This window comes from Nothobranchius furzeri, chromosome 8 (genome assembly GCF_043380555.1).
Source record: "Nothobranchius furzeri strain GRZ-AD chromosome 8, NfurGRZ-RIMD1, whole genome shotgun sequence".
Taxonomy (NCBI): Eukaryota; Metazoa; Chordata; class Actinopteri; order Cyprinodontiformes; family Nothobranchiidae; genus Nothobranchius; species Nothobranchius furzeri.
The window spans coordinates 55,654,743-55,671,371 of record NC_091748.1 but is presented as its reverse complement, the minus strand read 5'-3'; the positions used below and the strand labels follow the sequence as shown (position 1 = coordinate 55,671,371).

Sequence of the window (16,629 nt, the reverse complement as noted above, 5' to 3'; positions counted from 1 at the left end):
GCACGTTTAAACAGCGACTACGCCAATCGAAGTGCTGTACAAGACGATAGGACACCAAACTAGAAGACAGCAGCGTAAAATAGATAAAAACACTTAAAAACTTAAGTTACAGATCACCAAACTAGAAAACAGCGGCGTCATTAGATAAAAATAAGTAAAAAAGTAAAATAACAGACAAACTTAAGGGTAAAACAATCTCAGCTGGGTAAGCCAGGTAATAAAAATATGTCTTCAGATGTACTTTAAAAGTTGGAAGGCAAGTCGGACCGTCAGGGGGAATTGTTTCCAAAGCTTAGGGGCACAAACTGAAAAAGCCCGTTCGCCACGTGCCCTATCGCGAGCTGGAGGGACGAGCAGAAGGTGCTGGTCAGAGGACCTCAAGGTTCGCACCGGAACATAGGGGCTTAAAAGCTGCGCCAAATAAAAGGGTGCCATTTCATGCAAAGATTTATACACCAGCAGTAGAATTTTAAACTTAATCCGAAACTGAACAGGAAGCCAGTGCAAATTTGCTAAAACAGGTGAGATGTGTTGCCATCGGTCTGTGTTTGTTAGAAACCTCGCTGCAGCATTCTGTACCGATTGGGAGGCGTACCATTGAAAAGAGGATGGAACCCCATATAACAGAGAGTTAGCATAGTCCAAACGTGAAGTTACAAAAGCATGAACAACTGTGTGGAGATCTCTCTTGTTAAGGACCGATTTTAATTTAGTCAGCCGGCGAAAATGAAAGAAACACGACCTGACCATCTGGTTTATCTGTGTATCCATTTTAAAATTGGCGTCCAGTATGACCCCCAAACTTTTAATTGCCGACTTCAGAAAAACTGACAAAGAATGAGGCAGAGATGGCTCCACAGCAGAGGGGGAGCAGGGGGCAAAAAAAAAAAAAAAAAGCCTCCAGTTTGGAGCTGTTCAGATGGAGGAAATTGGCAGAAAGCCATGACTTGATTTCATTCAGGCAGTCAGTCAGTGGTTGCACAGGGTCAGCCGCTTTAAGAGCCACATACAGTTGGCAGTCGTCAGCATAGAGATGATTATTCACCCCGAATTTTCTGAAAATAGCTGCCAAAGGTAAAATATATAGATTAAAAAGAAGCGGACCTAAAAGCTAGTAGAACCTAACCGTTAGCATTAGCAACGTCAACACATGGCAGAAGCTCCTTCAGGCTTGTGTTATTTGGAGATAAACGGTTCACCAGTATACACCCCCCAGTGCAATTTACAAAACATTCATTCCTACTAGACTCCTGCAAATGTATTGATTAAATGAGTTTTCCACACCTTTAAAAACAAGAATATTTCTATTGACCTGTTTTGATCAATTAGCAACTATTACATAAGATGTGCATTTTGTTTTTATGCCGTTTCACATAGATTTTATGTTTATGTGTTTAAATGGTTTGTTTTTTAAAATGGAAACCCTTCCCTAAAAAGCGTTTGTTCTTTTTCGTTCTTAGGTGTCCAGTCAGCAGCTGTAAATGTTATCTGTGAGCTGGCTAGGAGAAATCCTAAGAACTACCTGTCTCTGGCCCCACTTTTCTTCAAACTTATGACTTCCTCTACTAATAATTGGGTTCTCATTAAGATCATCAAGCTGGTAAGTCAGCAGGTTATTTGAAAGTGGAAAAAAAAAACACTTCATAATTTCAAAGTAGTAATAATATGTAGTCAGGTTTTCCAAAAGGATCACGTCTCTGTTTTTACAGTTTGGTGCACTCACTCCTCTGGAGCCAAGGTTGGGGAAGAAGCTTATCGAACCTTTGACTAACCTGATCCACAGGTGAGCTGAAATACTCCATTAGATTTTTTGATAGATTGTCTCATGGAATGAATAAACTAATAATAATTTCTATTTTCTTTGTTTTGTACCCGGTTTTCCTTTCTCACAGCACTTCTGCCATGTCTCTGCTGTATGAATGTGTCAACACTGTAATTGCAGGTTAGTTTTAATTTCTGCTACATGGTAGAAATTCGATCTGAACGTTAACTGGCTTCTTAAAGATTCATAGAAATAGTCAGTTTTCTATAGATTAGAAAAGGATTTATTTGTTTTTCTCTCAAATTCTACATCATCTTTCTGCTATAACACTGGTTTGTTTTTCATGGCTAATTGCCTTCTTGTTCTTCATTACAGTGCTGATTTCTTTGTCCTCTGGGATGCCGAACCACAGTGCTAGTATCCAGGTAGGCCTTCAACTTTCTGTCCTCCGTCTTTAATACGAATAAAATGCTTGTTATGACCCGCCTCCTCTCCAGTTGAGTCATAATGCAGGCTGTCACAGTCTGATTAAGACACATCTTACATAGAAAGGATGCTGCTGTCGAACATGCAAGGAAGACCTTTCTTCTTCTGTCAGCTCTACAGAAAATAAAGCTATTCTGAGCTGAATAAGCATTTTGGCTTTCATGTAGGATGCAGGTTATATTTTACTGTGGAGGTATGATGCAAAGCAGACAGATGGATACAAGCGTGAATCACCCGTTAGAAGTAGCTAGAGGATAGTTTCCTCTAGCTGCAGGCTTTGATGTGTATGAAACTGTTACACTGGATGAAAGCCCTGGCATTATTTTTACGGATGAAGAGGAAAAATAGATGAGCAGCAGCTAAGAGGATCTGGTTCATTATATCTGCAGGATTTAAAAAACATTTCTTTGCAGCTTTGGCCTCATCAATGAGCTGCACCCTTATCAGAGAGTCTGAGACTGAGTTGAGAGGAATGTGACAGCCTGTTGGTTTGTCATCTGTTGCTCCAAAACTCTTATAGAATCCCAGGGATGAACCCACAGTAGTCGATAGACAAACACATCTCGGATATGTCGAGGTATTATCACCAAAACCTGTTTGTGTTTAAATTTCATTCTTTGTGCGACGATTGCTGTTGCAGAAGACTTAAGACATAAAAACAGTTCACACTGCAACCTATATAAAATCAGCCTAAGGCCTCATTTCTGTTCTCTGAGATGCTTCATTTTTGTTCTTATGTGTTCTCTTATGACAGAGCAGAAACTGGTATGGAAAGGTTAACAGTTGTGTTGATGGCTCTTCCCTCCTGCTGTTTCTCTCCCACAGCTCTGTGTGCAGAAACTGCGAATCCTGATTGAAGACTCGGACCAGAACTGTGAGCCCTCTGTCAATGCCTGCAGTGTGTCATTTTCTCATTGTCTGTTTCTGACTGGAACAGTCCATCCTTGTAGACAACACCGTAGACCCCTCATTCTGGATAACTCGATCCTTACTGCTGTTTTCGCTCAATTAAGAAGGCCAGCTTGGAATACTTGTGTAGCATCCACCTCTTCCTCCAGAAAGCCTGCTGAGTGAGGGTGGAAATAAACAACTTTCTGTGGTTTATCCCAGGTTGTTGCTTCCATCTGTTGGGTTTAGACCCAATCAGTAATTAACCCTATTGGTTTATTGAGCCATTCGAGTTATCTGGACCTCCGTTCATAGATAGCTGTGTGTGTGGTGTAGACAGCAGACTGCTAGTATCTGTAGGTCTAGCTGCTGACACTTTGGTTTTATCCTTTTACTGGACCTCTTGTTGGGTTTTACAAGATTTTTAAACCACCTTGAAAATCGGTTCTCCGTTAGAATCAGACACCACTTTGGTATGAACAGCATCAGTCTGCAAAGCCTGTGGAAAACCAACCTACTGAACTGATCAGGGGGAGTAAATATGTTTAGCCAAAACAGTTCAAATGTTTCCAGTTTTAGGGAGGACATAAGTTCATTTTTCTCTGTTATTGAGCTCAGTTTTCGCAGCTTATTGGTTGGTGTCAAACCAGCGGCCTCCTGCACATTGACTCAGATTACACACCCTTTCTTTCAGCAGGCCCTGACCGTGAGAGAATCACCTTTTTACGTTTGTGTAGCAAAACTAGTGAGAGAGCAAGAGTCAAACTGGACCTCTGGTCTCTAGAGGTCCAAAGCCGCTTTAGTGAATCAACTAAACAAGCTAGGTTTTGAACGCAAACACGGTTGCAGAACACTCACCCCTCCCCTCGGGTATCTTCCCTGAGATGGTTCTGCCTGAACTGAACACCCTCATTTCAAGAGGAAACGAGATAGCACTAAACACCAGTCACGGTTTTCTAGGTCCAAACGCCTTTTGTTGTCTGCGACTTCAAATGTTGATTTTCTTTTTGGGACTTTGGTAGTTTGTCCTAAAGTTGAAGTGATAGCAGCTGGCTATTTCTCCTTCTTTGAGAACCTCTCACACCAGTGGTGTTCTGTTGCTAAATATGTGAGTGTGTGATGAGTGGAGGACCGAAGCACACACGGAAGTGTGGCGGTTCGACCAGACCGACACCCGGGTGGTCCAAAGGTTACTTTCTGTCCGAAAAGTGTTATTGGTGGAGGTTTTTAGACAAAAACAAGGGCACCACTTTATTATTATTATTATTATTATTAATCTCCAAAATATATTTATGGCTATACTATGTTGGAATGTTGTAAAGGGGCATGAAACAATGTTTAACCTTCCCACTGTCCTAATGGGTGTGACCCCGCAAGGAAAGTTGACCATTGAGTAGGGTTGATGGTTTATCCCTTGGGTCCATGGGGCAGGGATGAGGAGTGTAGGTGGGGAGAGTTTGTTACTTGACCCTCAAGGTCAGTGCTGCACACGTTTATTGACTCAGGAACCTGAGAGGCATTGTAGATAAAACAATAGAGGGAACACCACACTTGAGCAGAGTTTCAGAAATGAAAACGAGGATAAAAAGAAAATACTTTTTCGTGTGTGTCTGTGTGTGTGTGTCTTTTCCATTGTTTTGTGTTTCTTTGATTTCCCTTCATGTACTTTATAGATCCACTCATAGTTAGTATAGAAGTAGCTGCTTTTACTGTTGCTTACTGATCATTTACTGATTTTAAATGTGATGTTTCTCATTTTTTATCCATTTCTTTAGGAAACCATTGATTGCTTAAAGGTGCAGTATGGAAGAATAGAGTGAGAATTTTACAGTGAGAAAAGCCCAGGAGAGTCTAATGTTTCAGTCATTTAGGAAGGAAGGTTATACCTGAAACATGTTTCATATCCAGCTGGCTGTGGGGATTGTCAGTTTTTCTCCTTCCAAAACAAAGGAAGGGGGGACTTAACTCCTGTTTACCACCAGTGAGTGTGGGGTCGCCGTGTCTCCTGCGAGCCAATACGGCAGCGCCGACAATTGTAATTTGACGACAGCCAGCAAAAAGCTCCTGAGTTGTTTACAGTGGTTACAGTAACCAAAATTGACCACATATTTTAATTTCATTTCTACATAATGCACCTTTAAAGAACAGTTTCTCTGATCAGTTTTCCAAGTTGATCACAGTCCTGTAAAAATATTGGGATGTGTGAATGAAGGGACAGACATGGTGTTAGGCCAGTGTAGTTGGTTAAGTGAGTTAACAGATGAATGTTGTATCATTCTTTAAAGAAGATTAAAGGGTTGTTTGTTGTTCAGTTCTCTGAGGCATGTGGTATTTGTTGTATTAACACAGTGAAATATCTGGGCCTGCTCGCCATGTCTAAGATTCTGAAGACTCACCCCAAGTCAGTGCAGTCTCATAAGGACCTGATCCTCCAGTGTCTGGATGACAAAGATGAGTCAATTCGTCTCAGAGCCTTGGACCTGCTCTATGGCATGGTACGAAACAAAATCTAAATCTCACTTTGTGCTTGGATACATGTAGGATGAAGGATGCTGGATTTTTATTGTTTCAAATGGTGCAGAATGATTGTATTTGACAAATATTTTGTGCGTAGTTTCTATTTGGCACTATGCAAGTCTAATTTAATCAACCTTTGTAGACTGAAATTCCACGTTGCTTGAACTTTCTTTAGGTGTCCAAGAAGAACTTGATGGAGATTGTAAAGAAGCTGATGCTCCACGTAGACAAAGCAGAAGGAACCACCTACAGGGACGAACTGCTCACAAAGATCATTGACATTTGCAGCCAAAGCAACTATCAATACATCACAAACTTTGAATGGTTGGATTTGCTCTTGAACCTCATAAAACCACATTTCTGTCTTCTGCTTCACACGAAGATGTGTTGAACACTCGTCTCTTCGTGTCTGCCTGGCAGGTACATCAGCATTCTGGTGGAGCTGACCCGATTGGAAGGCACACGGCATGGCCACCTCATCGCCTCTCAGATGCTGGATGTTGCTATACGGGTCAAGGCCATCCGAGTCTTTGCTGTTGCTCAGATGGCGACTCTGCTGGACAACGCCCACATGCTGACTGGAAACACGCAGCGAAACGGCATCTGTGAGGTTCTGTATGCTGCAGCCTGGATCTGTGGAGAATTCTCAGAGTAAGTACACTTTTCTTCATCCTTTTCTGTAAGTTTGGTTAAAATATCTAATTTTTGTTGCTTTAGTGGAAATGACAGTACAGATTTTATTTTGTGATTTTCTCAGACACCTGGAGAACCCAATGGAGACGTTGGAGGCCATGCTGAGGCCCAAGGTAGCCACACTACCAGGCCACATCCAGGCTGTGTATGTACAGAATGCAGCTAAGCTGTTTGCCACTGTGCTGAAGAGTCAGGAGGGAAACACAGACAGCACTACTGCACAGGAAGCCAGTCAGCTAATGATTGACAGGCTACCGCTGTTTGTTCAGAGCGCTAACCTGGAGGTGCAGGAGCGGGTAAGAGCAAACGAGTCACACCAAGAAAACATTATTGTGCTTTAAGATAGTCAGGATCCCAATGCTAACTCAAACTCAGCAAAGTAACGGCAATCTAAACCGGCTCGCTGTCTTTCTTCAGGCGTCTTGCATCCTGCAGTTGGTCAAGTACATCCAGAAGCTTCAGCAGAAGGATGTGGAAGTGTCAGAGGAAGTCTGTGCTCTGTTTGCTGGAGAACTCAACCCTGTAGCTCCAAAGGCACAGAAAAAAGTACCTATTCCTGACGGGTGAGTTCACCTACCACATGTACTCTTTGTAAGATTCAAAACAAACATTGCTGGTTATTTTGGTTCATGTTTCTAGTTTAAAACTTAAGGGAATAACTGAAACGTCTGTGAATCCATGTCTGTTTGAATGCTGACCAGTGTGATGCACACGTGTTTGTATGTTTATGAAGCCTGGACCTGGACGCTTGGATTAATGAGCCGCCATCTGAAAGTGAGTCTGAAGATGAGCAACCAAAGGCAATTTTTTCAAAGGAGGAGCCGAAACACTCTCGTCCCCGTCACACAGAGGTGGACGAGAAAGAGCTGGCGAGGGTACGCACTCATGAAGCCGCCGTTTAATTTAAAAAGTGAATTTACTTTAAAAAAAAAACCTGGTTGTGTGATTTGTTCTTTGATTTATTTAGCCTTATTAGTAACCTTTCCACCTACTTTGTAGCATCTTATTTCACCTGAACCATTTGGGTGATTCAGATTAAACAAAAACATTAGACATGTGTTTGAAAATGTTACCAATCTCTTGTAGTCGTCATTTCAGCAAATCATATGGATCTTCTCAGAGTTTAATGTGATTAATCCAGCTTTTGATGTGCATCCATTCTCATGCTTAAACTGGTGTTATTCATTGATTATTCCATGCTGCTGTTTGCGTACTTCCTTGTTCCCAGAGGAGAGAAGCCAGAAAACAGGAGCAAGCCAACAATCCGTTCTACATCAAGGCCTCTCCGTCTTCTCAAAAGGTCTGGCTACCATCTTTCGCTAATGTTATAGTCATGGCAGCACTTTACAAAAAGCAGTAGTGTACTAAATGTAGACTGCACAGTTATAGTGTTCTTCTGTGTAGGTGTATCAGGAGACTCCTGGAGTGGAACACATCCCAGTTGTGCAGATTGACCTCAGTGTGCCTCTCAAAGTCCCAGGTAGCACATGTCATCCTCTCAGTAACACACACAACACCCTTTTCAAGTGGTTTAATGTACTGCAGTATTGCATGATGATGTGTAGTTTGACCGCACATCCATCATTCACTTTCCAAACAATTTTGTCCCCGTTTGCCTCAGGTCTGCCTATGTCCGACCAGTATGTGAAGCTGGAAGAGGAGCGTCGTCAGAAGGAGAGGGCAGAGAAAAAGAAGAAGGATAAGAAGAAGAGGAAAGAAAAGCGCAGCGGACGAGGGAAGAAACATGACTCCGGTCCGGAGAGTGAGGAGGACATCACACCTGCTCACATGGTCGACATTGTAACAGAGGAGATGCCAGAGGTAGGCTCACTGTGACTTTAAAGGATAATGTTCAAACAAGCCCCAGTTACACAGAAACACAGTCAGGATTCACATTAGGATCCATAAGAGATTTTAACTTCATTTGGGTTTATTTGTTGCATTTATATATTTTTTTTGGCTGATGCATTATTGTCTTTAAAGAGCAAGTTACCCCCCATCAGATTCTAATGCCTTTTTCATTCCAAATGTAGAATAGGTGCAGTCCAGCTCCCTTTCAGTTGATTCACTCGGTACAACACATATAGTATGGGATATCACGCCCTCGCGTGGTCTGCGTTCCAGCGTTGAGCGCTTAAGCTGGCTGCAGAATGAGCATGCGTCCGGCTCTTGTCAACGCTCTCCTGGCTTGGACAATACCGAGACAAACAGGGCAAGCTTCATGTAAATCCTTGTCGTGAAGCCACAGCCCTGTGGGCAGGGTCGTATAGTGGACTTCTTCTTCTGTGGGTCAGACCTGGTGCTCATTCCGAACCACGAGGTCCAACAGCGTAGGTGTTAGCGAGGTTAAACGGTGCTAGCGCTCGGCGAGTAGGCACACTTACCAGCAGGCAGCGGTCTAGTTCGACACGAACAGTTAAGCTAGCTCCAAAAAACAGCGGAGAAGAGTGCTAGCTAGCACAGGTTGATTGGGAGGTGTTCCAGGGAGGTGAAGAGCGTAAGAACTGGAACATGATGTGTGAATAAGGGTATTTATAAGCAGATGGACCCTGCCCCCTATGTCACATGTCATGTGGCTTAAAGGCGTGATTAAAGGTGTCTTCAGTCAGACCATGCGAAGGCGTGATATCCTATACTATATGTGTTGTACCTCGTTCCTCTCCTTCAGGGAATGGTAGTTATATGCATAACTTAACGTTTCTGGATGGCTTCCACATAGATCAGAAATCATTTAGTCCAATCAGAGCATTCACACTGGCTGTGGTGTGGTATGAATGTGGAGCTCCAGAAAACTTGAGATGACGTCACATGGTACCGCTTATCCAATAACGATGGCTGATCCAAATTCAAACAGAGCAGACCTTTAAGCTGAAGAGGGCGGTACACTGACAGTCTTGGGCTGAATATTAAATAAGATGCTCTAAAATGCCAGAAATAAAGACTACACATGACTATTAGACACTTGTTTATAGTTTAACAGCAGAAGCAATAGCTTTGGGGTGACTTGTTGTTTAAAAGGCATTTTTATTTGAAAGTTTTTAGAAAGTCAGTGACCTTCGTCATTTAGTTTTGGCAAAATCATTTAATTTTATTAAAACCTAATATGATCTTTCTTTTTTGGATTCCTCACATCAAAGTTCGGAAGTCAGTGAACTAATATAGTAATTAATGAGCAAGTTATTTCCTGTTTTGTTGTGATTTCTGGTTGCATCAGAATGCCTTACCCAGCGATGATGATGAAAGAGATCCCGCTGACCCACACAAAGCTCTGGATATCGACCTGGACAAGTGAGTTTACATCATATTTATCCCACTTCTGCATGAGATCAGATTTTAATACATTTTGTTAAATGTCTAAAAACAATAAGAACCAAGTAAAGCTTTTATTCAAATACGGAGTCCAAAATTAGATAGGATCAATTGTTTTCACTTTATTTTATGTGGTTTTATTTTGTTTTGATCACAAATCCTGATTACAGGACCTTTGTAAATTTTTGAGGCAGTTTGAATATTTTTTATTTTCCTCTATTGACACTTCTTTTGAAATGGCCAGATTTAATCTGGTCCATTTTGATCCCCCCAAGATGTTTCAAGATGCATAAAAAAGGAAAATGTGCCAAACTAGGGTCATTCATCTGAAGATGAAAGTGGTCATGGGTGATATTTTAGTCGTGATCTAATATTTATAAGTTAGTTAAAGACTTTTTAGTTTTGCGGTTTTCAGTTTTTATTTATAAAAACAAGTCTATTTTTGAAAGGATCAGAAAATCTTAAGAGCTTTCTGGCCACAGCACTGGGGTCGGTGTAGCCCAGCTCTTTTCTTCCTCATGGTCTTCTGCTTCCTCTCTTCTATGCAAACCATCACCACTGCCTCTTTGTGGTGACAGTTTGGAATCAGCTGGGAAAAGGTGAGTCGTGCCCCAGCCAGAGGACCTGACTTACTGCCTGTTTGTGTTAATACTTGCCCTTCTACTTACTGATGTGTTTCCACAGCTAGGAGCTCACACTAGTTGTTTCATCTCTGCTCTCTTCTCCCTGTAGACTCTTTATATGTAGGCTTTGCTTGTAGCTTTGGACGTGTTTTCTGTCAGCGTCCATTTTCTCTGATCCTGAAGCCTTTCTTCCTCTTTTACTGTTTTGACTCTGTGCTTGATAACATCAGCACCTGTAATTCTGAACAAATGATTTAAATTGATGAGAAAATAATTAAACAATTTTGTAATAGACTGGTGCTGATATTATCAGGACTTGAATCTTTTTGCTGCTTGTCCTCTTGAATTAGCTTCCTAAAGTGTTTTGCTGCTATTTCTTTCCCCTAAAATAGGTCACAGCAAGATGTTTTTGGAAGATTCATCACTGGAGTTACAGAGCAGTTATTTGACCCACAGTTGTCAGGTCTGACTTCAGTCAGACATTCCTGACTTCTGGCGCTCTGGTGCGCTCACAGTGTGAGCACTGCAGTAACGCTCAAAGGATTTTCAGGAGACTTTTGCTATGTTTCACTTAATCTTTGCTCAGTTCTTGCACCTGACATTGATTTGCATATTCTGCTGCATTTACTTGAAATGCAAATAAATAAATAAAAATAAATTGGCTAGGCTTTTTACCTTTGCCCAACTTGACTTGCATCTGAGAAGGCTGTTGGTTTATAGTCCAGGAAACATTGGTGAACCTCTCGGCTGGTAAAAGGTAACTGTTAGCTTTAGCAACTCTACAATACGACAGAACTCCTCCAGGCTTGTGTTATTTGTGGAGATAAAACATCAACATTGCAGAGCAAATGGAGTCAGTGGTAGAGTTGCGTTGCTGTTATCCAGTCTGAGGTGAGATTTCCAAATATCGGGAAAGAAGACAGGCAATCTTCTACTTCCTGAAACAGGTGCACTGGTGTTTTTTTTTTTACCCCATAGGATGACTTAAAAGGCATTCATTCCTACTAGAGACCAATGCAAGTGTATTGATTAAAGCAACTGGACGGAGTATTTCGCTTATCTGATAGCACCATCAAGTGGCCGACAAGCATATCACACAAAAATTCTGCCGATCCGTTTTAAGATGGCGACTTCACGTTTCTTGTTTCTGAATGTGCTTCTGTAGTCGACAGACAGAGCTAAAACACGTTGTTTTACAAGTATTATTCTCATGTCATGTTGTGTTTTCATATATTTATATTTTAAAGACTTGTCCGTGAAAAGTTCACCAATCAGCATCAGCCTGAAGTACTTCCTTAAATGTGAAGCATGTAAGCGGTTAGTTGGTAGTAATCGGCTAGTTCTGGTCAGTTCTCTGTTTCCTTTTGCACAGAGCTCTGTGGGGCGGGGGCGTGCTTAGCAAAAAACAAAATTGACTTATTTCTTACATTATATCACAGTACATAGTAAGACAATCACGTTTACAGATTTCTGTAAAATCGTACATAATTTCTGAAAGGGGAAAACTCTGGAAAGCTACTTTAAATGAGTGAACCACACCTTTTAAGTTTTCTGTTGTTTTTGACATCACTGGTTTGCCTGAGTTTAGGCGGCTTTGAGATGCCTGAATGATTCACCAGTTAGAATTAAAAAGCTTAAAACATTCATTAAAAAACTCAAGCACAAGGCTAGAAAATGAGTGAAGAATCAGCCAAAGGTGTCTGAAAAACTTTAAAAGAATTAATTATTTAAAAAAAATTAAAATATTTCAGATCTTCTTAAACATCATAAAGGAAGTTTGACTTCTTGGAAGCAAAATATAAAGAAATGAATGCTGACTTGGTACAAAGTAATAGATACAGGTGCTGGCCAGTAAATTAGAATATCATCAAAAGGTTGAAAATATTTCAGTAATTCCATTCAAAACGTGAAACTTGTACATTATATTCATGCAATGCACACAGACCAATGTATTTCCGATGTTTATTACGTTTAATTTTGATATTTATAGGTGACAACCAATGAAAACATCAAATCTGATATCTCAGAAAATTAGAATATTCTAAAGGCCAATGAAAAAATGTTTGTTTCTCTAATGTTGGCCAACTGAAAAGAATGAACATGAAAAGAATGTGCATGTATAGCACTCAATACTTAGTCGGGGCTCCTTTTGCCTCAATAACTGCAGTAATGCGGCGTGGCATGGACTCGATCAGTCTGTGGCACTGCTCAGGTGTTATGAGAGCCCAGGTTGCTCTGACAGTCGTCTTCAGCTCCTCTGCATTGTTGGGTCTAGCGTATTGCATCCTCCGCTTCACAATACCCCATAGATTTTCTATGGGGTTAAGGTCAGGCGAGTTTGCTGGCCAATCAAGGACAGGGATACCATGGTCCTTGAACCAGGTGCTGGTGGTTTTGGCACTGTGTGCAGGTGCCAAGTCCTGTTGAAAGGTGAAGTCTGCATCCCCATAAAGTTGGTCAGCAGCAGGAAGCATGAAGTGCTCTAAAACTTCCTGGTAGACGGCTGCATTGACCCTGGACCTCAGGAAACAGAGTGGGCCAACACCGGCAGATGACATGGCACCCCACACCATCACTGACGGTGGAAACTTTACACTGGACCTCATGCAACGTGGATTCTGTGCTTCTCCGCTCTTCCTCCAGACTCTGGGTCCTTGATTTCCAAAGGAAATGCAGAACTTGCTTTCATCAGAAAACATAACTTTGGACCACTCAGCATCAGTCCAGTCCTTTTTGTCCTTGGCCCAGGCGAGACGCTTCTTGCGCTGTTTCTTGTTCAAGAGTGGCTTGACACACGGAATGCGACACCTGAATCCCATGTCTTTCATGATTCTCCTCGTGGTGGTTCTTGAAGCGCTGACTCCAGCTGCAGTCCACTCTTTGTGGATCTCCCCCACATTTTTGAATGGGTTTGTCGTCACAATTCTCTGCAGGGTGCGGTTATCCCTAGAGCTTGTACACTTTTTTCTACCACATTTTATCCGTCCCTTCGCCTGTCTGTTAATGTGCTTGGACACAGAGCTCTGCGAACAGCCAGCTTCTTTAGCAATCACCTTTTGTGCCTTGCCCTCCTTGTGCAAGGTGTCAATGATTGTCTTTTGGACAGCTGTTAAGTCAGAAGTCTTCCCCATGATTGTGGTGCCTTCAAAACAAGACTGAGGGACCTTTTAAAGGCCTTTGCAGGTGTTTTGAGTAAATCAGCTGATTAGAGTGGCAGCAGGTGTCTTCTATATTCAGCCTTTTCAGAATATTCTAATTTTTTGAGATACCAAATTTGGAGTTTTCATTAGTTGTCACTTATGAATATCTAATTTAAATGTAATGAACATTGGAAATACATTGGTCTGTGTGCATTGCATGAATATAATGTACAAGTTTCACGTTTTGAATGGAATTACTGAAATATTTTCAACCTTTTGATGATATTCTAATTTACTGGCCAGCACCTGTATATAGATATACACACACACACAGCACTGTCTTAATAGAGGATAGCCAGCAGAGGGACACATTGCAGCTGTTAAATCAAGATTTTGGATGTTAAAGCTCTTCATTTCAAAATGGAGGAATGTTTTGGGCTGGTTGCCTGTCTCTGATGCCTGGAACAATGGTAGAAAAGTGCTTTGACTGAAACTTGCCTGCTTTTAATTTTGAGCAGCTTTGCTTGAGTATGTCTGACAGCTGCACCTGACCAGCCTTGTTCAGCTTTTGGAACAGATTCAAACAGAAAGAATGCTGAAGTTCTATTTATTAATTTTGTTAGATTAGGCTCCAAATATCAAGAGCCTTACAAGTAAACCTCTAATACATTTCTGTACCATTTCTATGTACAGGCCGCTTGCGGACAGCGAGAAGCTGCCAGTCAGGTCTCATCGTGCTGCAGAGGTTCTGAAAAGCCCAGCAGAAGATGAAGAGGGAGAAAATGTTTCTTCACTGGAACCCAAAAAGAAGAGCAGCAAAGAAAAGAGGGAAAAGAAGAAAGATAAAGACAAGGATAGGAAGGTAAAGATGCTGTTTGAGTCAGGATTATCTGAAGCTGTTTCCTCGTGAATCGGATCAAAGAGCCGTCGACTGCTGTGATGACTGAGCTTTTGTCAGGTTCTGACTGACATGAAGAAATCTGTTATATTTTTCTCTTTAACAGAAGAGCAAAGAAGAGAAAAAGAAGAAAAAACACAAACATGAAGAAAAGGAGGAGGCGGATCTTCTCTGTGGTCAGGCAGATGAGCCTGCGTTCCAGTCAGAAGAAACCAATGAAGTGGTGACTCCTCCCACATCCACCTCTGCTGATGTATGCCTCTGTAACATGTTTAGTATCTAGTATTTCCTTTTGTTTACCATTTAGATTGATACAAATGAGTCCTACTGTTTGCTCTTTAAAGAGTTTAGACAAAAGCAGAAATGTTTGATTTGACTCAGCACTTCCATTGCTGCTTCCCGGTCAGCTCCTGTGATCACGCATCAGTTTCCTCGTAGCCAACCATGCAGTCTCTCTCCAAATACCTGATTTACTCATGAAATAGTGCAGTGTAATCTCTGTCTGTAGTAAGATGCAGAAGTTGTTTGCGCCCCCGCCCCTCTCACCTCCTGCCACTCCTCTCCCTCCCTTCCTCTCCTAGGTTTCGGACCTGGATTTCTGGCTCTCAAACGCTCCAGTGCCCTCTAACACCCAGGTGGAGTCGCCCCCACCCCCCCTTTTCTCTCTTCATCATGCTGTGTTTCATAAACTTCCATCAGTCATTAGATCTACTCTACACTCTGTTTCTGAGATCTTTGGATAAGCATCACCTTTTTATTTCTCATCTTGGGCGCCTTTTTGACTCCTTACTTTTTGAGGTCACAGAACACTGTTTCGTCTACTTTTCATGGGTCTCTGTCTTCTAGCATGCAGTTGTGTGCATACATATTGTTAGTGTTGTACATTACCAGTTCTTGGTTTTTGCTTTGCTTGATGGGTCTTGTGATGGTTTTGAAGTTGTAGTTAAAGTAAGTCGGTGGTGTGTTTTCATTGCTGGAACTTAAGGGTAAATTCTGGGATGGGAAATTTGACTGGAAGATACGGTGTCCCGGTCCTCTCTGCTGTTGTGTCTCCATTCAAATTAAGCCCTTTTAGGACTTGCACAGGCGTCTGCATATTGCAACTGCTTTGGCAGTAAGTGAAGTAACTGGTTCGTGCCAGAAAGCATCCACAGTAACATTAATAGTAAAAGCATTTATTCTGTCAAAGTATATCATAATTGAATCCATTCAGAGGACCAGAGCAACTGTGTGATGTAAAACATGGCATTCAAGACCAGAAGAAGCTCTGTTGTTGACGGTGCTCTGTGAGACAACAAAGCCGTGAGAATTCAGTTGTTGGGAGTAATTTCCCCGTTTTTCTGGTGTCAGGAGTTTAATTTACTAAGGCTGGCTGTTTTGGACAACGTCTGATGTAATTTCCTACTGAGTTATAACCAATCAGCTACTCCACCGGGCCTTTCCGAGTATCTACCCCACTCGGGTACTTCGAACGTTCCTGAAAATGGCTGTTCAGCTGGCCTGGTCAAGTGGAGACACGTCGGGAAGTTCCTATAAATATACCCCGAAGTTCTGATAATGGAAACGGGCATAAATTTGCTTAAATCTGTTTTGACTCACCCACCGCTAAAAGGTGAAAGTCATTCATTTCTGTGTACATTTGTCAGTAGTTAGTATTCAGTAGTCTGTAGTAGCAAAATACCTTATTAAACACTTACTGATTATAATGAATGCACTTCATCTACAGGAGTCAGTTCAGTTCAAAATGACCTCAACTAAAGACAAAATATAAGAGTAATCTAATGATTTCAGAGGAGTTACGAGACCCCTGTTGACCTTTTTAGGACGGCACATTTTATGATACTTTTACATCAAGAAATTAGCTTTTTATCTTCATCTCTTTTCTGTGCGAAAGTTAAACATATCGTGCTTGAAATATAAGTCTGCTTTTGACACACGAGGGATCTAAAAGTGCTCTTTCATCTTTAGTCTTCGTGTGAGGAGAAGTGTTCAGTGAAACCAGGTCTGTTAGATGGGTGTGTGTGTGTTTTATCTTTGAAGCTATCAGCCCCGAAGTGGAAGCTGGTCCAGAAACACGCTTCAGCCTGGTTTATATAGAAGACTTGTTTTCGTGTTGGCTGTCACACTTGAGTTATCGCCGTCACAAAGAATCTCGCACACCAGGATTTAGTTTTGGAGCAGCCGTTTGTGTTGGTTTGTTGGATGTGCTTAGTGTTTAACGCATCGTCATTTTTGTTGGTGTGCCACTGGTGGCATTTTTGTTGGGACTCTTAACCTTTCTTCCCTCTCTCAACACAGAAGTGGAGAACAAAG

The 16,629-nt window shown here is 41.7% G+C and overlaps 1 protein-coding gene across 6 annotated transcripts in view; it reads left to right on the top strand.

Annotated features, from left to right (window-relative positions):
* ap3d1 (adaptor related protein complex 3 subunit delta 1) overlaps positions 1 to 16,629 on the top strand; it is a 28,024-nt gene that overhangs the window by 4,471 nt on the left and 6,924 nt on the right. For 2 of the 6 annotated variants that reach the window (XM_015971384.3, XM_070554132.1), the window contains exons 7-25: positions 1,461 to 1,600; positions 1,710 to 1,783; positions 1,893 to 1,942; positions 2,138 to 2,187; positions 3,074 to 3,122; positions 5,486 to 5,631; positions 5,829 to 5,977; positions 6,074 to 6,304; positions 6,411 to 6,642; positions 6,764 to 6,909; positions 7,080 to 7,221; positions 7,575 to 7,646; positions 7,751 to 7,826; positions 7,968 to 8,167; positions 9,561 to 9,634; positions 10,234 to 10,254; positions 14,112 to 14,280; positions 14,423 to 14,569; positions 14,898 to 14,951. In XM_015971384.3, coding sequence (XP_015826870.3) covers positions 1,461 to 1,600; positions 1,710 to 1,783; positions 1,893 to 1,942; positions 2,138 to 2,187; positions 3,074 to 3,122; positions 5,486 to 5,631; positions 5,829 to 5,977; positions 6,074 to 6,304; positions 6,411 to 6,642; positions 6,764 to 6,909; positions 7,080 to 7,221; positions 7,575 to 7,646; positions 7,751 to 7,826; positions 7,968 to 8,167; positions 9,561 to 9,634; positions 10,234 to 10,254; positions 14,112 to 14,280; positions 14,423 to 14,569; positions 14,898 to 14,951 — 2,222 coding nt within the window. The remainder of the gene's footprint in view (positions 1 to 1,460; positions 1,601 to 1,709; positions 1,784 to 1,892; positions 1,943 to 2,137; positions 2,188 to 3,073; positions 3,123 to 5,485; positions 5,632 to 5,828; positions 5,978 to 6,073; positions 6,305 to 6,410; positions 6,643 to 6,763; positions 6,910 to 7,079; positions 7,222 to 7,574; positions 7,647 to 7,750; positions 7,827 to 7,967; positions 8,168 to 9,560; positions 9,635 to 10,233; positions 10,255 to 14,111; positions 14,281 to 14,422; positions 14,570 to 14,897; positions 14,952 to 16,629) is intronic. The other 4 variants (XM_015971386.3, XM_070554133.1, XM_070554134.1 and 1 more) reach the window with 3 other exon arrangements.